At 49.1% G+C, this 23,504-nt stretch overlaps 1 protein-coding gene across 2 annotated transcripts in view; it reads left to right on the plus strand.

Moving 5' to 3' along the window:
• The window catches only part of TNFRSF21 (TNF receptor superfamily member 21), a 34,974-nt gene extending 26,901 nt beyond the window's left edge, over positions 1–8,073 (plus strand). For both annotated transcript variants that reach the window (XM_064448168.1, XM_064448167.1), the window contains exons 5-7: positions 3,019–3,072; positions 5,513–5,732; positions 6,633–8,073. In XM_064448168.1, the coding sequence (XP_064304238.1) occupies positions 3,019–3,072; positions 5,513–5,732; positions 6,633–6,862 (504 nt within the window). In that variant the 3' untranslated portion in view covers positions 6,863–8,073. The remainder of the gene's footprint in view (positions 1–3,018; positions 3,073–5,512; positions 5,733–6,632) is intronic.
• The last annotated feature ends 15,431 nt before the right edge of the window (positions 8,074–23,504 follow it).

Here is a 23,504-nt window from a genome sequence, read left to right on the forward strand (position 1 = left end):
AGAGGTTTTTCACTGCTCTCCAAGCAAATTGCAGTTCTCCGTTTTTGGGGTTAAAAGCAGAAAAGGTCAGTGCAGTGCAGGCACTGGGTAATGGGATGGTTTTTTTGGGGTGCAAAACAGCATTTTGCAGATAGCAAGGGGTGTCTTGTGCCCGCCTGGGCTGGCCTGGGGCATTGCTGGCACAGCTGGCCACGTCGGCTACCGTAAGTGTCCTACTGTGAGCAATGCTTTAAGCTCTTATCTTTTTATTTATGGCTCTGCTGGCCTCAGCTGAAATATTTCAGGGAATGGATGGAGGGGAAGCAAGCAGCCTTGCTCAGGGCATTCAGCAGCACAGCCTCAGCAAAGCTATAAAAAAATAATAAATTAATAAGGGAGACATTGAAAACGGAGAGAGGGAGGCTGCAGACTAAGCCCATCGAGATTTAGGTCTGTGGCTAATTGCACGACCCGGATAATCTCGTGAATCAGCAGATAATATCAGGGCTGGGTGTGGTGTGAGGTTAAGCCGTGGGGTTTTCAGGGGGTGCCAGAGGAGAAGAGGATGTGAAAGCAGCACCATGTCCAGGCACGTGGCCGTGGCAGCGCCTTTTGGCTCCTTTTTCTTCCTCTTTTGCAGGTCAAAACCCTGGGGGAGTCAAGAGCATGGAGCTGTGTTCCCCAAATCCAGCCCCTAATAGCTCCTGCCCATGCCCTTCGTTTCCTCTTTAGCGAAGCAGAGCTGGGCTGGACCCAGTAATTAGCAATTAGCTTTGTGCTGTGTTAACATCACGCATCAGCAGCGGAGCAAGGGTGAAACTGTTGGATGGATTTCGGAGCTGGGGGGCTGTGGTGTGAGGGCTGGGAAATGCCCAGGCAGCCAGGAAAGAAACCAAATTGCATGTAACTGTTCCTTCTGGACTTGCATCAGGCTTTCTTTGAGGCATAAAGCTGTAGAATAAAGTGGCCAGAGCCCCAGGGAAGGGGTAGGGCTGGCTGGGTTTTGCTGGGGTGAGCATCACTGTTTTCCTGCAGGTTTGCTGTAAAGCATAATTTGGTTTTCGGCAAACTGAGGTTGGCTTTGAGCCAGACTGGAGGACATGCGATAATAAAAAAATGTAGCAATTTATAAAGTAATACGAACGAATAATATGAACACAAAAATATTAACCTCATAGTAGATGAGCTGTATTAGAGGTTTCCCTGCTGTGGTAGCCATGTCTTCTTGGGACTGTGTATTTGCAGTATATTGGGCTCGGGAGTGTAAGATGAAACTAGAGATGGTGGGGTCAAAACAAGCCAAACCCAGTACTGCCTTACTCAGCCTGTGCTTGAGTTTGGAAACTCTTCATCATGGCTTCATCGGCTCTTCATTGTGGTTTGAGTTCAGAAGGTGGCTGAGCAAGTACCTAGAAAGGAGAAGCTGCCAGGAGCTCTGATGGAGACACCATCTCCTGCTAGAGAAGCACCTGGGCCACGAATGGCCGGGGCCGGTGGGAAGAGCTGCTTCCTCCATGGACAGCTGCATTTTGGCCTTGGTGTCTAAGCCCTCCCCAAACCCAGCATTGCCTGTCCTGGGTCACGGTGAGGTTTGAGTAACTCTTCTCCAGGGCGGCCTTGTGGTGAGGGATGCCGGCTCCACCACAGCAGTCGTGGCTGAAAGTTCTTTTGAAACCTGGCCAGTGAGGTGAAGGACACAGAAGTCATTTGGCATTTCCACCCCCACCCCAGGGTGCTGAGCACCCTCGTGCCCTTCCCATCTTGGCAAAGGGGGTGCTGCCTACTCTGCAGCACCTGCACACCATCACTGTCTCTCTGCCACCTTGGCAAGACCTTGTGGCTTGGCCAACAGTGTTTTGCCTTCCAAGGTCTGGTCTGCCCTGAGGGTCGACCCCCCAAACACCACGTGTACCATGAAGCTGCTCATCTGGGTGTATCCCACCATATGGTCTGTCGGGACCACAGCAAGAGCATCTCCCCCCGAAACCACCATGCATCTGCAGCATCGCCCGTGCCGGGCTGTCGCCCAGCCCACCCTGCCTCGTGTGCTGGCGTTTTTCCTCCCGCATCTGCTGTGGAGGTGTAACAGACCTGGGAATAGGGCTGGTGTCAGCTGGGTGTCGTCTTCAGGCAGGGAATCCGGGAAATGGTGGCCTCGGTGCTAAATATATCCCCAGTCCCAAAAGGGTGTGCAGCTGCCCTCTGTGGAGGCTGCTTTGACCCCAGCTCCCTGCCAAATTTTCTTTTTTTATTATTTTTTTATAAAAACCCAGCAGTAGTTTGAGTTGTGTTTGTACTGGGGCAAGAAAATCCAAGCACAGCTGCCCAAAGCCCAGTTGATGGAGAAGCAAACCTGCCACCAGCTTTTATTACTGCCTGGTTGCTGCAGAAGGAATTACAGGAAAGCATTGCCCAAGGGAGGGGGTTTTTTAATGCTCGTGGCTGCTCCTTCCTAACATTAGCACAGCAGCTGCAGTTTCTGTTTGAGTTGAGCTTTCACTGTGGTACAGTAAAAGGAAAGCAGAAAATAGGACCAGCCAGTTCAGAGCTGTTGAAAACAGCTGTGAAAAGAAAACAAAGCCAAGCCTATGTTGTCTTCTGCACCCATCCCCTTCTGTCCCCTTTTCTCCCTTGTAGGAAGGACCTTCAGACACCCTGAGCTGCTTAGAGTCCCAGGTCCAAGAGGAGGTTGGTGCTTGAGCAGCATCCTAAAGGGCTGCGAGTACACAGGGAGCTTTTAGGACTTTTTTTTGTTTGGCATTGCAGACCTCTTGCTGCAGTGCTCAAAAAAAAAAAAAAAACCAACAAAAAAACCCCAAAAAACAACCCACAAACAAAACCAAACAAAACATAAACAATAAACAAACAAACAAACAAAAACCACCAAAAAGAAAAAAAACAGAACTGGCAGAGTGCCCCAGTATGACTGACCCATGCTCGGTCGCGGGGGGCTGCTGATGCGTCAAGGCCGCCCCAACATCTTTGGTTTCCGTGCTGGACCGTGCATCTAACGCATCTCCCGTGTGTCTGTCTGTGCAGGTGCAAATGCAGCCGCAGTGGCAAGCGCAGGACCCCAGCAACGACAACGGGAAGGTGAGAAGTGTGGTGGCTCCGGGAGAAACGTGGTGGCTCTGGAAAGGCAAAAGAATTTCAGAGGGGTTTTTGGAGGGTTGGGTTGTTTTTTGTTTGTCGGTTTTGGTTTTTTTCCAGCCAGAGCTTGGTTTCGCTTGAGCGCTGCCATTCCTAAAAATAGGTATGGCCAAGGTGGTTTCAAGCAAATGAGTCACAGGCTATGAATAGCCTTTTGCACCTATTCCATGGGCTTCACCTCGCAGCAACCTTTTGCTTTCCCTGGCCTTTCAAAGCCCTCATTCCCACTCGCTTTCTTCCCGTGGTTTAAACATTAACAGGCATCCGAGCATCCTGTTTGCTTTGCCTCAAGCTCACAACCATTCAGCTATTTGGAAAGCTTTGGGCTCTCAGGACGCCTACAGTCAAATAACCTCTGGTGATTTTTTTTTTCCTAGCGTGCTTTAGCAGCTGTTTAATTAATCTCCAAATGACTTGCACGCTTCTGGGAAGGGTTTTTCCCTTCTGCTGGGAAGACAGAGCCAGGGCAGGCGGCTGCGCCCTGCCCTCCCTGTAATTGCTCCTCAGCCATCGGGCCTCATTTTGGAAATCAGGAGTTGGGTTTGCGGCTGGATATTAAATAGATGAGTTGTGCGGGGAAGAACTAAGCCCTAAAGCCTGTTTGGTTGGTTGGTTTGGTTTGTTTTTTTTTTTCTTAAGGGGAAATCGGAGCATGTTGCAATTGGGAAAGCAGCCAGCTGCTGTTCTGGTCCTTCCCGTGTATTTCCCCTGTTAATGTCAATAGGCTGATGGTTGTCAATGAGCTGTATTGGAAAGCGGAGTTTCGGAGGAGAAGGCAGATTCTTTTAATTAAAAATTAAAGCTGACTTTTATTTTTAACATGCCTATTGTGTAACATGCTGAGCTAGAACAAATCCTCCCCTGTTTATTTTCAATAGTAGAGGGAAAAAAAAAAACAAACCTTTTATTCTACCAGGACCAGGCTTCAATGTTAATTTAATGTGAACTAATGGGCGTCTCAGCAGACATGTGATTTGTGGGTGGCGAATTCCTCGACACGGATGAGGAATGCGCAGGCACATGCATGCTGGTGTGGAGGTGGCTCAGCAGCTCCCTGTCCCACAGCCTTTAAACTGAATTTTGCATTCTAATCCCTGGGTATTAAAATGCGAAATTTTAGGCAAAAAAAGGTGTGACCAGGAATAGCCCGCTATTCCCTTTGCAGCAGGAGAAGAGAGGTTTGCAAATGCTGTTGGGAGAGTGGCTTGCACGTGGACAGGGCTTGCAAATCTGTGCTTTCGCAGATCAAGCAGGGATGTGGGGTTTGGGAAGAAGTTAAATATTAGATGGTCCTTTGAGCAATGTGGTTGGGGGGGACCTGGTGACCTGCAGAGGTGCCCAGGTTGGGGATGCTGCCCTGAGCCTCTCGTCCCTGCAGGGAATGGGAATCAGAAATGCTCTGCTTGAGATTTGCACCCTGAGGGGCTGTTGAGAGGAGGAGGAGGATAGATAGTGTTGGCTGCTGCCATCTAGGTAGGAAGAAAATGCAAGGAGGAAGATGCAGAGCATGGTCAAGTTAGGAAGCGGGTTCATGCTGGCACCCAAATGGTGCCAGTTCCCAGCACAGCGTGTCCCAGCAGTGCTTGCTGCTCCCTGTGTCTTTGGGACCATAGAGCCAAATGCTTGCCCTGGGCTTGCATCAGGGTAGCAAAAAGCAAGGGCACTGGGGTGATGCTGCGGTCAGCGCCAGCCCCTGCTTGTCCTTCTTGGCCCTGGACTTGGAGTCAGGTGGGACGGATTTCTCTGTCATGCATTAATGGGGTGCTCAGTGGGAGCAGCGGCAAGATGGGGCAAACAAATTATTAACTCGAAATGCTACCAGTGTAGCTAGTAACAGGAGCATGTTGCGGCGGAGATCCCCAAGGGGTGTCGCAGCTCTCGCCCTGCAGGCTCGGCACTGGTTGGAGGCGTGGAGCTGGGCTGTGCCTTGCTTTTAGGAAACAATAGCTGTGGAGCAGGTTTGAGGTGGGATGGGGGGCTTACCTGCTTGGGTATTATCAACCTTAGCCCCCAGGAGTGGTACTTTGGGCTTCAGTAACTTGAAAGTGAAAAGGAAAACAAAGTTGAAATGTCCTGCTGTGGCTGCATGTGCCATCCAGGTGCTGCAGTTCCCCCTGCCAAGAGTGTGGGTTGCATTTACCCCTCCTGCCTGTTGAGTGCTTGTTGGTCAAATGCCAGCCTAATGTCCACCCTGGGTCACCTCTGGTGCCCATTCTGGGTCAGCAGGTCCCTGGGGAGGAGGAGGAGGCTGCCCGAATGCAGGGATCACTTGCTGAGGATGGGCTAGGGCGTGTTGAAAGCCAGGGTGCAGGTGGTTTTGAGAGTGCTCCCAGTGCATACCACCCCCCTGAGATCCTTTTCCCTCCCTTTCTTCCCCCCAAAGCTGGAAGCTGACAGACTGGCCCTGCCGGTGAGCCCCAGCCCGCTCAGCCCCGCGCCCATCCCCAGCCCCAAGCCCCCTGAGGCGGCCATCCTCACCGTGGAGCCCTCTCCTTCGGAGAAGAAATGCTTCTTCGTCGACGAAGCAGAGCCCCTCCTGCGGTGCGACTCGACCTCCAGCGGCTCTTCCGCGCTCAGCCGGACAGGCTCTTTTATTACCAAAGGTACCAAACTCAGCCCAAGGGGAATGTGAGAAACAAAGGGATGCCACGGCGTGTCCCCCGCGGTCAGCACGTGTGGCAGAGCTGCCCAATGTGGTGTTGTTAAATAACTGGGAAAACTGGCTCTCCCAGGATACGTCTGTCACATCCTCATTTCAGACCAGAATATCCTGTTAGCAAAGATGATACAGATTTGAGAGGGGAAAACACCTTTAAAGGTTTTTAACTCTTTGAAGTGCTGCCAGAGAATGTTTGGGGGGGGTTGCCCTGGATATTTGGGGGGGAGGGGAAGATTTGCCTGACTTTTGGCTGTTGCATTGACCTTTGTGTTATTGCATGGGATGAAACCAGGAAAATACAATTTCAAGGTCAAGTATTTTTCCCCACCCCACCCTTGGTCCTACTTGCTGCAGCATGTGGCTTGAATTGTAAGACACTGTTAGTCACCCCCCCCTTTTTGGAGGGGGTTTAATTTACTGCATTTAACTTGCTGTGTTTAATCTTAACTTCTGAGGAAGGTGAAGCACTGGGCTCAATCAATCTACTGAATTTGGACTTGGGTGTGGAAATGAAGCTGACCCAAAGAAAACAACTCAAAAGAGCAGAATTCAGCTTTTTTGGCTCCCCGCCTGCCTTCACTTTTCCATTGGCTATTCAGCATTTATAAATGCTGTGTTTGCTCTAGCGGGATCCTGGATTAGGTGCCTCAGCAGCGCTGGCTCCTCCATCTTCTCCCCTCCCCATCACTCATCAGCCTCCACCTTTTCCCTCAGTTCCCATTGTGACGTGTCCCTCTACAGAGGTGGCACCAGGGGATGGACCGAGGTCTCCAAGGAGAGCAGGCACGGGTTAGCGGAGGTTTCTTGAGGGGTTTCTTGACCACCTTCTCCTTTCCTCCTACAGAAAAGAAGGACACCGTCCTGCGCCAGGTGCGCTTGGACCCTTGCGACCTGCAGCCCATCTTCGATGACATGCTGCACATCCTCAACCCCGAGGAGCTCCATGTGATAGAGGAGATCCCGCAGGCTGAAGACAAGCTGGACAGGCTATTTGAGATTGCCGGAGTCAAGAGCCAGGAAGCCAGCCAGACCCTCCTGGACTCTGTCTATAGCCACCTTCCCGACTTACTGTAGGCACTGGGTCACCACGCACTCTCTGAATATCTGCTAGAGCTAGCTTGGCACTCGTTAAGATGACCGACAATATGCAGGCAGGTTTTGTTGTAGAATATATGGCCAGTATTTTTGTTGAGGTGTCCTTGGTTTCTGGAGGGGGGGTGGTTTGCCAGCGTTGCACCCCTCCTTCATAACTTTATCGCTCAGTCCAAGTCTTTGCACCCTCTGCCCTCTTCCCAAGCATCTCTTTCTTCTCCTTATTCTCATTCCAATCAGATCAGTTGATGCACTTTAAAAAAAACAAAACCAACAAAAAAACCAACATGCATTTAATAAACTTAAAAGACCACGGATCTGGTATAACTTAACACATCAAATTGGGGATTGCTCTGTAACCCGCTTCTTCTGTCAGAGCTGTCGCTCGGAGTGACCGTCTCCCACCACCTTCCTTCGCCTCGGAGCGGTAAATGGCAAAAACACGCAAAAACCCCATCATTGCTGGTTACCGTCTCTTAATGCAGCTAAGCTTCCCACCCGAGCTGACTTTTTTTTTTAAATGTGCTATTGTATAGCTCACATCCATTGCTGCGACTTTACTAGCACGGTTATTTATTGTATGGTTTTCACCCGGACAATGCATCGCGCTCCTATAAGCTAAAGCAGAAGTGCTTTAAATGCAAAGAAAAGGGTCAGGCCCACCAACCTTCGAGGCGATGAAAAGGTCCTTTGCCTTCAGTTGAATGTAAGGAGTTATCTTGCCTTGCCGCTTGCGGGGACAACGGGCCCCCGAAGGGAGCCGGTGCTGGACGTGGGGAGGCGAAGGTGGCCGCCGGTGGTCCTGCTCTCCTCGTGGTGTAAGACTTAAACCAAGCTATGCTTTTACACTCGTGTCTCTTGTTTTTTATACAGATGTGGCTGATAGGTTCTCCAAAGACCTTACCCAGTCTTAATAGTCTCTTCAAATCACACTTCACTTTTTATTAAAAGAAAAGAAAAAAAGGGGGGGGGGGGGGAAGCTGCATCATAAGAAGTCTGTCTGATTATATTTGCAACTATTATGCTCCCATAAGGAACAGTCTGTACCATGCTCAATCTGAAGAAATCATGATATGAGGGTGGCTTGTGCTGCCCCATGGGAAGGGGTGGGAGTGGGGGAAGAGGGGAATGAATTGAAAAATTGCCTTCCAGTGTACTAATTTATTAATAAATACTAGGTGTTTGTTATTTGACATGATTTTGCATTAACCTCCTTAACACCTGCCTCTGCTCAGGGACACCTGGGTTGGAGCAGGGGCTGCTCAGCGTGCCTGTGGGGGATGAAGAGGGAGACTTTGGGGTTTGGGGGTGGTGAGGGGGTTGCCCCTTTTTGCTTCAAGGCCAAAATGTGATTGCTTTCTATTGACAATACTGCCCTGTGTCCCCACGGTCGCTGCTGGAGCTGCCTCCAGCCGGCGGGCGACGCTTCCCTGCAGGGCAGGTCCCCGCACTGAGCTGGGGTGGGGGCCGTGGGTTAATCCGCGTAGTGGTGAGCAGATCAGATGGCTGATGGGGCTTCCAGGGTTGGTTTTTGCAAGCTCTAAAAAGCTTTGCAGGCGTTTGTGGGGGGCTGAAGTATTAATTTTCCAGGATGCAGCTGCTGTGCTGAGTCGCTCCTGAGTGAAGGTCTTGCAGTCACAGCATTTCTCTTGTCCTGTTACGTTACTGATGTCCTTAAAATCTCAGCTTCCAAATAACTCATCCCTTGTTATTCTGTCTACAAATGGAAACCTTAACAGGACAAATGCTTCTGGTTTATAGTACTGTCATTTTGTATACTTAGCTCCAGAGTGTTTTCTGCTAACTAGGGTGCTGTGTTTTCCTTCTGGCTGGCACTGAAATTTGATGTTACGGACTATACATAGGTACAGGATTAAAACTTCTCAACACATGGACAGATGAAATACAGTGTGAACTAGCAAGAGTCTTTATTGGGAGTGCTGGTGTGGGGTTTTCCCTCGCTGGCAATGAAGCACTAAGCTCTTGTTGGCTTCAACATATCTTCAAAGCATCACAAAGAAATAGTGAGCATGGCTCGTGTTCCTGGCATAGACCAGGTTGCTAAAAGCAGTATTTTGAGGTGGAGCCCAGTACTACCCTGTTGGCCAGTGGTTTTTCATATCTCTGTAGGGGGAGCGGTTGTGGTTGCTGTCGATCTGCCTGGGCAAGAATTGACAAGGGGAGGGACGGCGTGCAGTTGTGGGCTCGATCAGTAGCTTAAGATAAGCATAAACCGCCAGCTTTAAATTATCCTTAGCAGGTTCTTGGAGTGAGTCCAGCTGGGAAATGGGGGGATTCGTCTTTTTCTGATGGTCCAGATGCTCCCAGCTGTAAAAGTGGGCACAGGTGGGTCCCCAGGGTGCTGGGGTGCATTTAACTCATCTTGGTGGCAGGTTGTAGGACAGCCCAAGAGCTGGCCAATCCTTGGCTCCATCTGTGCTGTGCACACTTCCAGCATCGCTCCCTCCTTTGCTTGCACCTGGATGTCGGTCTTCTCCCTGGCTCCATCATTTCCTATTTCCAAGCTGTGCCCTCTAAGCAGCCCTTTGCTGTAGGCATATGCATGTGTGTGCAACGTGTTATCTATTTTATATATATTAATATATACAAATGTTACATATTAATATATGCTACACAAATATTTCCTATATTATATTTCTATATGTTTTAAATTATTATTTATGTATGTGTATAATACATAACTATTTTATCTATCTGGGTGTGTGCAGGGGAAATGTCTAAGAGCAGCTGAGCCACACATATAGGCAGTGTATTTCCTGGCAGTGTGGGAGGTGTGAGGAGCCGCAAGCTCAGCACTCCCACCCTTCCTCTGAGCCAGCTCTCTTATGCCTTAAGAAAATAAACCAGGCATCAAGGAGTTCGTGACCTGGAGGCATAACTCCACAGTGGGGGAGAGAATGTCCTTGTCCTCGTGTGTGGCTTATCTGAGACATCAAGGGCAGCGCACAAACCTCGCACGCCACAAGGCTGGCTGAGTGCAGGTCAGATGGGTGATGTGTTTGCCGAAATGGGTTTAGCAAGGTAAAGCCGTGAATATAAAGATTTGCATTTTATGCAAAATATGCATTAAAAAAAATACTCTCAGGTCTGCGCGAGAGGTGCGGGTTTGAAGAGTGCAGCCTGGCTTTGCCCCTTGCCTGGCCTTGCTTGCTTAGTCGTGGCGTTTGCTCTTCGCACGCCGTCGTCCACCTAGGGACGGCCTAGGAGGGGATTTGGGTGCTGGGGTGGGGGTCCTGGACGGCAGAGCCTGTTAAACCAGAGGGGACAGGAAGCAAGGCATGACTGCTCTGCCTGCTGAGGGCATCTTGCATCAGGGCGGAGACTGAAATTTCTCGTGTGGGTCACACAAAACATCAGCCCTGCTTGCTGTGGGCTTGGACACGAGGCATGAAAACTGTGTCTCCCCACAAGGTCACAGTGTTTGCTGGGACAAAACCCTCCAGAGATGCTTCCAGTGTGGCCTGGCATCCTCAGGACTGGTTGGCTCTGCTGTTCCAGGGTCTTTTAATGCCTCCAGTGCAAATGAGGTTTGGGATTTTTTGTCTTTTATTCTCTTTTTTTTTTTTTTTTTTTTTTTTTTGCCATGAACTGCAGGCACTCCCTGCAGAGGAACAAGGTATCTGGTGCACTTTCCTCCTACCCAGACCAACTGGAATTTATCCTAATGGGTAATTAATTGTAACCCTCCTGCGTGGCTGCTCACATTCCAGGTTGGAAAAGCACCCCCGGAGTCTTGCAGGAGGTTATTCAGCCCTCTGGCTCTTTTTACATCAGCTAATTGCTGCTGAAATGCAACACAGCCTCTGCGTAGGAGGAAACGTCTGTGCAGCCTTTGTGTGAATAACCTGCGGGGAGATGGGTGGCGATGCTGCCCACGGATGCCCCACGGGCTCAGCGTGGGATGCGGGGGTTACTCGGGGGGGCAGGGGGGTCCATGCCCATCTCTGGGGCGGCGGGGCTGAGCTGTGCAGTGCGTGGGATGGAGGCGTGTTGGCGCAGGGGCTGCTTACGCAAAGACCCTCCTCCGGCATTGCTTGGCCGTGAGCTTTAAGTCACAAAGGCTTTGCGGCTGGGTTTTCCTCCCTTCGACTTTGCTCCTGTGAGTACCACGGTGGGGAATTTTTCAGGGGAACTGCTAGGAAATGGGAAGATGGAGGAGAAATAAGAGCTTGAGCCATCACTTACGTATTCATCGAGTCCATGCCTAGTGGTGGCACTCACTAGTTTATCAAACTAGCCTTTAGGACACACCTGCTTCTTTACCGTGTGAGCATTTGAGGTTTCCAGTTTCCTTCCTACTGCTGTAATTTAATTTTACCTTCGAGCTTCCCTCCCTTTCTCAAGCATTTTCTTAACCGATATAATCCAGAAAAAGGGGAAAAAACCCAAATTAAATGAGAAGCATGTGAATAACATTGCATAAGCTTCTGATGAGGATGCTGGCCAGCAGCTCAGGCAGGGACTTGGTGGGGTTTCCCAAGCTTGCACCAATCCTTTCTGTAGATTTAAGTGCTGTTTCAGCAGGGCAACGTTCTTGTGTCTGTTCTTCAGATGCCTAAAATGCTCTTGGCGTATCTGGCTCTGAAGCCACTTAAGCGATGTTAGAGCTGTTCCTCTCTCTGCTTCAGATTTGCCTTGTCTGTGTGATTAACTGTAATAGTGATCTAATTCAAAATCAGAAGCTAGTCTTTCCTCTGATACTTTTTGGGAGGAAAAACATTTATAATTTTGTAAAATGTTGGTACCCTGCGAGTTTTATTTTTTCAATTTTTTTTTAAATGTCTTTTTAATTTTTCTTTATTGCTTTTTTTTTGTTTTTTTTTGTTTTTATCCTTCATATTTTCCTCACATTAAAGAAGGAAATCTTTTGCTTAGGGCATGACTGAAACCTTGCTAACCTCCACATAAACTCACAGTGGGTTGATTTACAGACGTAAACGCACAAATTACGGCACTTTCCCTTTGGGTTTTTCTTCCCTGGATGCACACGAGTCCCTGACCTGGGGACCTCATCCTGGGAATGGCTGGGAAAGGTGTGGAGGTGGAGAAGAGCCCTAGGATTGACCCTTTTTGGTCCTAACGTTAGGAGTAAGGTGCCCTGCACAGGCAGGAGGTCCTTGGTCTCGGGCAGCAGGTATTGGTGGGGAGCTGAGCCAGGCAGGGCTCCTGCCCAAATTTTTGTGTAAAAAGCGGGTGATTAGACCACAGGGGAGGATGGGGGAGGTGTATGTTTGGTACTCCTTAGCCCAAGGCGGGTGAATCAATAACATCCAGGCCATCCTCTTGTTTCCCTCTGGCAGTCTTCTACCCTTGCAGGTCCATGGATCCAGCTTCAGCACCGGGGCGGGGAAAATGCCCTTTTTATTGTTGGAAACGTTGTCATTCTTTGGCTCACCTCATCCCTAACCTCAAAACACCTTTTGTCTAAGATGAAAGACTTCTGTTTTGCTCTAAAAATCAGGCATGCTGTCTTGTTTTCTTCCCTTCCTCTTCAATACTAGGTTTGGAGCGGGGGTGAGGTTGTCCATCAGGAGCTTGGGCTCTTTATTAAACTGTGTGGAGGCCTTAAGTTGAAACAACCTATACCCAGGTGGGTATAAGGAGAAACTTTTCCACCTGGAGGACAGTGGAGCAGGTCAAACAGAGAAGTGGTGACCAGATAAAGCCCTGGGCAGCCTGGTCTGACCCCAGAGCTGGCCCTGCTTGAGCAGGAGCTTGGGCCGGAGACCTCTGAGGTCCTTTCCAATCCCAGATATCTACTCCTGTAAGTTACAGCATGAAGTAATGAAGCCTTTTTTTTTTTTTTAATTATTTAAAATTGTTTGACTCTTGAACATCACCACAAGGCAGCAGAAAGCATGTGCACCTTCCTCCAGGACAGCTTACTCTGGATTCCTGCCTACCTGCCAGCTTTGACTTCAGCAGTGAGCTTGTGTTTCCTTCAAAGGGCTTTACCACGTGATGGCTTTTTATCCAGAACATTCTGCTAAATACCAGAAGTGATATTTTTTCTGGGCTCCCAGTAGCACAGAAAGTGCAATCCAAACCTAGGATTGCGATTTCTCCAACACTGTCCAGATCCTTTGAGCAGCAGAAGGGCTGTACACCTTGGGCAGAGCACTGGCATGTGAGATTTGTGCCCTGCTAAATAAAAGCAATCTCCAATTAAACAGTGACGATATTTAGGAAGAGATGAGCAGCTGTGTCTGAGAGAGGCATTTCTTTATGGAAGGTATCTTCCAAAGCAGTAGTTTCACAGCACAGTGTCTTGGATGGCGAAACAAGCTGAAGGACCTCCTGTATCTGGGTGCACCACTTCACCTCCATGGTGCAGTGCACCTCCATGGTGCCAGGACAGGCTGCGTGGATCCCCTGGGGCAACGTAGACTAGGCCATGGAGCCGCAGGAGGAATGAGCAGCAGTGGTGAAGCTGGTGTCAATCCGTAAATCAGCTCCATCTCTGAGGTCAAGGTGTGGTGAGCCAGTGCAAATAGGTGGGAGACTCACTCTGTAGGATCTCGAAGTGTTGCAGGGGCTTTTTCATATTTTATGATCATTGGATAATTTAGAACCATAAAATTAACTTAAGCTGGGAGGGACCTTTAAAATCACCTAGTCCAGACCCCTTTTTAATTCAGGGACAACTTCAAAATTGGATCTACTCTGAGACTGAGATCAGGTTGCTCAGGACTGTGTTCAGCTTAGCTTTGAGCACCTCTGCATATTCCCTGGGCAACCATCCACAGAAAAGGCAGAATTTTCCCTTCTCCCCCTCCCCCAGTTGCTATGAGAGAACCAGGTTTATGTATCACAGCACATGAAATTCTCAGGGAAGGGTCCCCTGTGAGAAACTTCCATGTTGTTGGAGTGGTCCCAGGCACAGCCTGGGCTTCCCAGCAATTCCCAGGCACAGTGCTAGAGCTTGCTCTGGCCAGAGACCACTCCCAATAGTAGCCTTAGATGTGGCAGCCCCATCTTAGGGTGACTAAGAGGGACAGATGGTGTGGACATAACTAGACCATGCCAGTTGGCCTTCTTTTTGACCCCTTGGAGCACCTTTCTGCCATCTCACATAGGCAGTTAGATGCAGGTTCATGGAGGTATTCAGTAGGCATATGCTGAAGGTTTGCTCTGCCTTCATCCCTTTCCCAGCTGAAGGGCCCAGCCTTCCCTCTCACGCTGGTTCATTTCCATTGCACCTTTGGCTGAGCCGGTTTAACTCACTAAAACTGCAGATCACTGCCTGCTTTCTTGCTGGGGTGGTTGGGAGCAGAGGGACCTGGCTGGGAGGATGGGGGACCTGCCTGTTTTGGCAGCTGTGAGCATCTCTGGCAGCTCACGGTTGTTGCACTCTACCCCAAGCCCTTGAGGTTTGCAGTCCTTAGCGGGGCCAGGCCAACTCACCTTTATATCTCTGTGCTTCTGCCACCCCATTTCTGCTCCAAGCCCTGCAGGGACCCCTTGGCTGCAACGACAGCTTCACCTGTCTGCTCCCTTCCCACTATGGACAAGATTAGCTTCACTTGAATTTGAAGGGAATGAGTTACTCTGCAAGCATGCTGGTCTCAAAATACATTTCTGGGCACAGGAGCCTTTGCCAGGACCTGTCAGGCTCAGCAGGACTGCAGGCAGGACATTAATCTGCCTGACTTTGTTTCTGGCAGCTCAGATCTTTCTAGAGTAATACTTGGTGAGGGTTAGATTGATTAAATCATTGATTTTCCAGGATGCTCCAATGGGCTGATGAGCACTTTTCATGGTAACCACTTCTCTTTTACTGATAATACTAATTTACTGTAAGAATAACTAGTTGTCTTACAGCTCTTCCAGTGAGCAGTGAGTGGAGGCTGGCAGCGTTACTGTAATTTTACAGGTGAGGAAACTGAGAGATGGAGACAGAACTTCCCATCAGCAAACTGGCCAGAAAAAAAAATCTGAGTGAAATTCAGAGAAGAGTGTCCCCCCCGTCAGACCCCACACCATCCTCCTTCAAGGAGCGTATGGGTAAGATTTGGAGTTTGAAGTGCTGAACTGCAGCAAACTTGGAGGGTTGGAGGCAGCATTCCCAAACCACCCTTTCCATTAATTAATTTGCCTATTAAACTAGCTTTTGAGCTGAAAATAAATCCATGTTCACACTGGCTCCCTGGTTAGACCGTCTGCCTCCTTCTTGCCCCATCTTGCCAAGGGCAGCTGGGAAGAATGTCCATCTCGGGAGCTGAGCCAATGGTCCTCCACCCTCTGCCCCTGTTTCCCCGAGAGAAAACCACTCTCTTCTGCCTTTTGTCCCAGCCTGTTGTGCCTCCCCAGAGCTCCTTCTTTCTGCCCCATGCAAGGGCACGGCGTGGCAGTGATGCCTGTACAGCTGTTGATGGGAGAAAGACCCAAAATTGGTGAGTGGAGCTCTTGGCATTACAAGCGAAGCGGCTCCACGTGGCCAGGGGATTCACACCTGGAAATCACAGCTGGCGATGAGCAGCAAAAACCTTCTCATCATTTTTTGGGCAGGGTGGGAGGAGGGAAGGGAATTAAAGCTTTTGAAATGCAACATAGCAAATAAGGTATTTCACCTACTTTTGTTGCCTTTTGTGGTTTTAACTCCTTTTCTTCCATTCCCAAGGACCTCCCCACCCCATCTGGCCATTATTTCTGCAGCGGGAGGATGGAGGAGCAGGGACTGGCAGCTATGGGAAGAGGATGGACTGGTCCTGTGCTAGCCTCCAGGATGGGGGACACCTCCAAATCCCCCTGCGGGAAAGAAGCACCCACCTGCCACCCCCAGCTTGGACGAGCTCTGCGAGCCGGTTGGCAGTTTGCAAGTTGACCTGCACTAAAGCCAGGCTGGGGCCTGTCGAAAAATTCTTTACTGGATGGTAAAGATGAATTAACCAGCCCAGATGCAGTCAGACCACCTAAAGGAGGTGTCAGGATAGGGCATCAACCTTTTCACCCACCCCTGCTGTTGCCATCTTACATAATTTCCTTTTCTAAAATTACATTTAATCTTGAAAACAGGCTGGTGGTTGGTTTGTTTGTTTTTTTCCTCACCTCTGCTCTAATGGCTGGGAAGTTTCCTCTAATTAAATGTGTCTATGGACAGATAATCCTGTTTTGTTCTTGTGTCAGCATGGTCCTTTAGCTAAATTAAATATTTTCCCTGCCTGATGTTTATCCCTCCCTGTCTGCCCCTTGGCTCCCTCCTGGAGGTATTTTGAAGACTGATCCCATTCCCTCTCTTTTTTTTTTTCTTCTTCTAGTCTCAAGAAGTCAGGTTTTCTCAGGGCTTTGACTCATGCCTGGTCATTTAAGGGATTCCCATCCCAGTTGTTGAATGCCTGCCCCTGTTTCGGGGCTGCACTTAGCTTTGTCTTAAGGTCCCCATTTCTGCATGGGGTGGTGGGTCTTGCTCCTTGAAGCTCTTTGCTATCCAGCAAGCTCGACTCCTGGCTGCTCCCCTTCTCCCCTCTCCCCTCCCATTGTGGACATCCAAGGGAGAGCCCTCGCTGCTGGGAAACCTGGGTTACTTTCATTCTTTGCAGTCTTGTTGTGGATTCCTAATATACTTGAGACAGAGAGCAAACTCGAAAGTACCAGGGCCAGCCGGTACGGTGTGACTACCCCCCATCCAAATCATTAACTATTTTCCTCTTGCTCGAGGTGACCTCATCCAAATTCCCCCAGGGGCAAGGAGATGGCCCTGTCTTCCCCCAGGAGCAGTGCACAGGAGACCTTTGGGAGCTCTCCTGGGCCAATTCTGGGCCAAGGATGGTCCTCACACCGGTGGCATTTGCAGACAGGTTCTAGTGATGCTCTGTTTGAGAGCTTTGCTTTTGTGAAACCAGGAGCCTTCATGATGTCCCTGCATTTGCTTGTGCTTTCACTTCACTTGCATCAACCACCCTGTCTGGACTACTTCAGCCTTTGTCTCCTCTAACTTTCCGTGATTGCAATAAATAATTTATATAATAGGCTGAGTCAGGATTTGTTGCCTGGGATAAAGTGCACAGGCTTCTGCAAAACCTGCCTTGGTCTTGCTGTTAGCCTAGAAGTAGGGCTGCTAATATAATATCATGTAATAGTCCTTTCTGCCTCCCACAATGACATAAATTGAGGGTGACACTTGCTCGGTAACTGCAGCTACTCAGTTGTGCCATGAGCATGCAGGATGAAGTGCCAAAGAGACAAACAAACAAGGATTTCTGGATCTGGCAGGGAAATAAAAGCTGGTCCGGAAGGGACCAAATCCCGGCAGGTCACTGGCAGATGTAATCTTTGAACTCACAAGCATGGGCACGTGCTATGGAAGACACTCAGCATGCTTGGATACCTGAGCAATTCCACAGTGTGTGGAGAATAAAAGCTCCTTTGATGGGAAAAATAAAAGTAACTTGGGGTTTCTGCACCTCATACTGAATGTCCCCCCGCTTCTTTACCATCCTTTCACACATCCTTTGTTTTGCTCTGCTTTTCCTTGCCCACAGCTGCATCCCCGGAGGACCTCAGTGTGGAAGGGCTGGGGGCATTGTTTTCCTGCATCCATCCCCAAGGTGATGCATGCCATACATCATCCCTGTGGATGAATAATGCCAACAGCACTTTTCTGCTATGGCTAGCCATGTGGGTCTCGATCTGAGCCTGACATCCCGAGCCAGAGGGGTGGCCTCTGGCCCATTTGAGACCCCTCTGGTAGAACCAAATTAGGATAGCATGCCAGATATTAATAAATTTTAAAGAAATCTTAAATAAATTTTAAATAAATGCATGTGCATCTGTGGAAGAGGCAATGATATAGCACCTGGCTTGCATCCCAAAATAGAATTCAGCTTCACTGATTTCGGTGTGTTTACCCCAATGTACGAGAACCACGGGGGACTCCTGTTTTGGTGTTCAAAGGGGTGAAAATGATCCCCCTGAGGGCAGCAAACCCTTCCCTTGGGGTTAAAGCCTCTAATGCTGCCCTGGCATTCTGTGCTGCCCTGGGCGGGGGCTCCAGGCCAGGTCCTGGCCCCCTTCTCAAGTGTCACCCACTTGGGTCTCAATATGAAGCCCACAGGACCGTATTTCAAACTCCATGTTTCCCAGTCAGACTAATTGATTAGTCGGTGTAAAAATCCACTGCTGCCATTACACGGCGAACCTGCACTCGGTGGGGTTGGATGGGCCCGGGAAACTGCATGACTGACAAGTAATCCGAAAAAACCCTCGTTTGTCTGAATCCCAGCAGCTCCTGGCAAATGAGCTGCACGATTAACACTGCAGCATCAACGCCTGCTGATGCAGCACGGCTAATTATAGAGCCGAGGCTCAAGCAAGCACAGCACAATTAGCATTTCTTAGACAAGGCTGCAAGAGGCATGAGTGCTGCTCGGCTGGCCCCAAACCTCCTCCAGCCTGAAGGTGACAGCATGATGCCCACCAAGAGCTGCCCTGCCACCGTGGCAGTCCCACAGTGAGCGACATGAATTTACACCCTGCTGCTCCAAGGGTGATGTTTGGGCTCATAGTCCAGTGTTTACTACCATAGCAATAAATTGCACGTGGTTTTCAGAGGATGGCTCCCCACTAGTAGCTCCAGCAGGGGGGAGGGAAGTGGCAAGAGCGTGGCATTAAGGCTTGCAGCAGCTGTCCTCTGCGTCATTCATTTGTGCTTTTCCCTGAGGCTCTGTTAAAAAGCACAAGGTGTAATTTTCAGCACTGAAATGCTGGCGTCTTACCACTGCCCATCTCTAAACGTCCAGCTATTTCCTTCCAGAGGAGACATTTTTCTGAAGATAGAAAGAAATGCATATTTTCACCAGAGTAAGCAGCACTTCCTGCACTTGCTGGTTTTTGGAGCATTTGGCAGGCTGCTGTTACCTTATAGGATTAAAATCCTATTTAACATAATCTTCACTGCAGCACCCCATAGACTGCCTCCCAGCCTCACGCGCTGGGAAAACTCCATGACCAGCACCACAAAACCACCTGAAATCCCTCATTAAAGGCCAGGAATGGTCCCTGTGCCCCAACACATGATGCCCAACAGTGCCGTGATCCGTGCCAGCCTGGGTACAAACTCCAGGCTTGAATTTGAGGCCATTAAGTGGTCCTTTTTAGTAGGGCCTGTTGAGACAGGACAAGGGGTGATGGTGTTAAACTAAAAAGGGGTAGATTCAGACTAGATATAAGGAAAAAAAAATTTGTTTACAATGAGGGTGGTGAAACACTGGACCAGGTTGCCCCAAGAGGCGGTAGATGCCCCATCCCTGGAAACATTCAAGGTCAGGCTGGACGGGGCTCTGAGCAACCTGAACTAGTTGAAGATGTCTCTGCTCATTGCAGGGGGGTTGGACTGGATGGCCTTTAAAGGTCCCTTCCAACCCAAACCATTCTATGAGTCTGTGATTTCTGATCGAAGGGTTGGGTGGGACCTGCAGGATCCCTTCGTGAGAAGTAGGTGCTCAAGTCCCAGGCCAAGGACCCACACCTGCTATCAGCTGGGGAGATGGTGCTGGGGAAGTACCATCAAGACCCATGTAGCTTTTCTGGGACACATGGTGCTTTGGAGGTCATCTGTCCCCATCGCAGAAGTGAGCAGGCTCCCCACTGTCCCCCAGCTTGCAGACCTGGGCCCCCAAGGGATATCAGTGTGCATTTCAGATGAGCTCAATGCCCAGCACATCGCCACATCACATCCCACCCCTGCACATTTTCCCGCTGCCTCCACCCCAGAGACTCTCAGCACTGCTGGAGCTGGTTGATGGGTTTGACTGGAGAGTTTGATATTTAACCCATTTCCGCAGCCAGGCGGAGGCAGGAGAGGTGACCCAGCAAGGTCTAGCCCTGTTTTAGTCAGGAAAATCACATCCTGTTCTTTCAGCAGGAAAAAAATTCTTGGCCACAAACACATTGCATCTTGTTGGGCACTGGAGGCATCTGCTCCTCACCTAGGCTGGTGTCCCCTCCTCTGAAGGGACATCACAACAGGCTAAAAAATGGTACAAACCCACAAGCACAGCTTCATACTGATGCACGTGACTGGCCAGGCTGTTAGCAATTTTAAAGGGTGGCCCACATGGTGACTTTAACTTAAAAACAACCTGCCTTGTGCCTGGGATTGGGCTTGCTCCTTCTCATCCCAGCAAAGGTTTTGGGTTTGTGCCTGGCTGCGTGTGAGATTGCACATCCCCATCACAACTGCTTGAATGAATCCGACCAAACAAGCACAAAAACCTCAAGCCATACCGATTTTATGTCACTGCCAGATTTTGCACTCAGCTTGGGTAGTGGCAGCCAGGGAGATAAAATACAGCTCATTTTGTTGATGTCATGAGGTTTAAAATTCAAGACAAATTAATTGCATCTGTATTTTTGATCGGTGAAGGCAATTTTGTGAAGCATTTGTTAAAGATGCCACTTAAGGAAGAATGTCCTAACTGCAGAAGTTAATAACTTTAAAACTGCTACTCAGTCAGGCTCCCTCCAAATGGGGCTTTGTGCTGCAAATCTCTTTGAGGCCCATAATTCAATCCTATTTAGAAGCAAATTTCTTAGATTTAGAGCAATGAATATTTAAATACTACCAGCTGAAACATTTTCAATGTTGAGATCATTTCAAAGCCAGCAGAGTTTATAGCATTCGGCTACTCCACCACGCTTTAGCGTCTGAATTGATCTGAACTGTAGTTGACTCTTAAGCAGCTTAAACAGCTATAAAGGACTATAGTGGTTTAAAGGGTTAGGGTAGTTTAAGCAGAATATCATGTTTTCAGGGCTTTGCTTAAAGAAATGGGAGTTCACAGGCTGTCGAGCAGAGCAGCTCCAGATGAAGGACCTGACAAGCGTTGCTAGAATAACTCTGAAGCAGTTGGCATGTTCTCTGCTTTCAAACCTTGTCTGCTTTACTTTTTCTAAGAGAAAAGAAAAAGAAAACAAAATGAGTGGGTTGAACATTCACACAAAATGCAGAATAAAGGCAAAATATTTGGGAGAACCTGTGAAGGTGGGTTTGCTCTGACAACAGGCTTGCTGCTGCTCCCTGTATTTGACACTCATTACTCTTCAGTACAAACCACTTCAAATCGCAGTAACACTCTGAAAAATGGCAATGAAAAAAACTGCATGAGCTTTGCAGTGCTCATGTTTAGCCCCTTCAATGTCAGATAGATGCAAATTAAAAATTGAAAGATAGAGCTTTTAAAAACTCTTTTGTGAGCCCAAGCTGGTTCTGCACAAGCACTTGGCCAGGATGATTATTTCAGATGGGAAAGAAGACAAGGGGAGAAGGAGGTCTTTTTGTAAGTATGCTTATGCCAGTCCTAGCCATAGAAAAAAGCCTCTGTCTACCATTATAATTTATTCCTCTCAACTAAAAGCCATGCATATTCCAGCATAGTTGCTCCATCTGTGCTGTTAATGCTGGACTGTGCAAAAAACAGTTCAGGATTTATTGGATACAAGAGGCAGTGGAGGCAGAGAAAAGACTCCTTAGCCTGGTATAACACAGACAGATGAATGCAGGGGATCTGTTTCCAGGTGTTTCTCCAACTGGACTGGCATAAGGACAGCATCTGTGCTGGCACAAGCAACCCACGTCTGTGCTGCAAAAGCAAGGGGAGAAATAGCCAAGGTGAGCCTGCAAGGGCTCTGCCCAGGGCTGTCTCTGCTGCAGCTTCTTCCCATCAGTCCAAGGAGTTACACCCACGGGACAGGACTGCTGTACCGGGTCACCCACACGTCCCAGTCACCCACTGTCCTGTCCCTGGCACTCACCAGAAGGAAGGGCATAATAACCAGTAAGGACATTTCCTCTGCCAACCCTCCTGTGTGACCGTTTGTGGCCTGGGGTGTGCCTGCAGCAGCTGGGGTCTCCGCATGCTGGGACACGCTCCATGGGTTTCTCTCCCATGACCACACCGGCTCTTCCAGAGAGAGTAGGACCAGCCTTTGCCACCCAAAGCCTCCTTGCCAGACTTTGTACCAAACACGGGCTGATTTGTGTGTTTTGAGCTGGGCAACCTCAGCTGACGCCCTTATCTATTTAATTATTTAATTAATTCTAATTTTATTTTTCATTGGATGAAGCGGTGAACAGCCTGAACTCCCAGTTTCATAAGCCTCACCATGTTTCCCCTCCAGCCATCTCTTTTTAGACAAGGAGCCCTTACCTACTCATTGCAGGAGCTGTTTAATCTCCCCTGCCTCCCTTCACTGAACTTCTCCCCTTCTGCCCGCAGTGAGCTGTGATGCCAGACAAGGCAGGACCACATCCACACCAGGATTATACCCGACAGCACTATTGCTGCAGAATAAAGTGCCAACCTTGACCAAATGTCCCCTTGGAGGCTATTTCCAGGGATTTCATCGGGGGTGGGGTATCTAGCACTGCCACAGTAGAATCCAGACAATCACTCAAGCAGAAGAATAGCTCAGGTGCCATGTAATGATGTCTGACAGGAGCATATCAGTAAATGATTTAATTACTCACCTTATTTCGGTGATGGTGCCAGGATGGACGTAGAGGTGCTGGGTGCCTCCAGCTGACGGCAGCATCCTCCTGCAGCCCAGCAGCAAGCCTGGGGCGAGCCTCTGGCCTCCCATCTGACCATTAATATACTATAGAATTTAATTGTACTATATAAAGTGAGTATACTGATAGCATAGCTAGTGTATGTAAATATACACTGAAATACTCTGTACACTGAGGCTCCAGCAGTCTCATTTCTCCTTCAGTCACCTTTCTCAGACCCATTTCCTACCTCCTTAGTCCCAAACTGCTCCTGTCTTATTCCATCTTGCCTCCGGATCCTCTTACAAGACTTCTTCCAGCTAGGAGCCAGCGATACCCTCTTTGTCTTACAATATTCCCACCAGTTCTTACTTTTCCAGTTCCTTTGCAGACATATGCAAAGGACCCGCTTTTTAGAGCAGACACTCAGCATTTCCCAGGAACTGGGTCTCTTCAACATGCAACAATGTATGTGTTGTCCTCAAAAGCATCCAGCCCTTGCTTTAATACTTGCTGTCCTGGGACCCATTTCCCCATCACTTTGGGCTCTGGGTTAGGGTTAGAGCACCACGATGCTCTGATCCGGCAAGATTTTCTGCCCTTTCTGAAGCTGGCAAGTGGCAGATGCCCTTCTTTGCCAAAGCACTTTGCAAGGAAACTGCTTGTATATCGTATTGAAAAGGAGGATAACGTCTGCATTGGTGGCATTAGGACTTCCCTGCATTGCCCAGGATTTCTGGCTTGTGAACCAGCTCCCGGGACAAGCCACTAAAAAAATTCCCGCCTGATGTAAGGCACCAGCCGATTTCATCATCCCAAAAGCTTTCCAGGAAGCCCTGAGTCAGGAGTTCATGTTCCCCTTGCCTCACCTAGCCCATCGCCCTGACCTCTGCAGCAGCGGTAAGGCGTGGGGGCCGGGGACATCATCACAGAAATAGGCCATAAAATGCACGACTTGGCAGGGGGGAATTCCTTATCATGGGCCTTTCTGCTCTGGTTTTGCAAGCAGATCACCTCCAGCTTGGCTGGACCTCTTTTCAGCGTCTTTTTCAAGGGTTTTCGCCCTCTGGAGGCTAAGATTAGGAAAGAAAATGCAAGAGAAAGAAAAAAATAAAG

Source organism: Phalacrocorax carbo, chromosome 3 (genome assembly GCF_963921805.1).
Source record: "Phalacrocorax carbo chromosome 3, bPhaCar2.1, whole genome shotgun sequence".
NCBI lineage: Eukaryota > Metazoa > Chordata > Aves > Suliformes > Phalacrocoracidae > Phalacrocorax > Phalacrocorax carbo.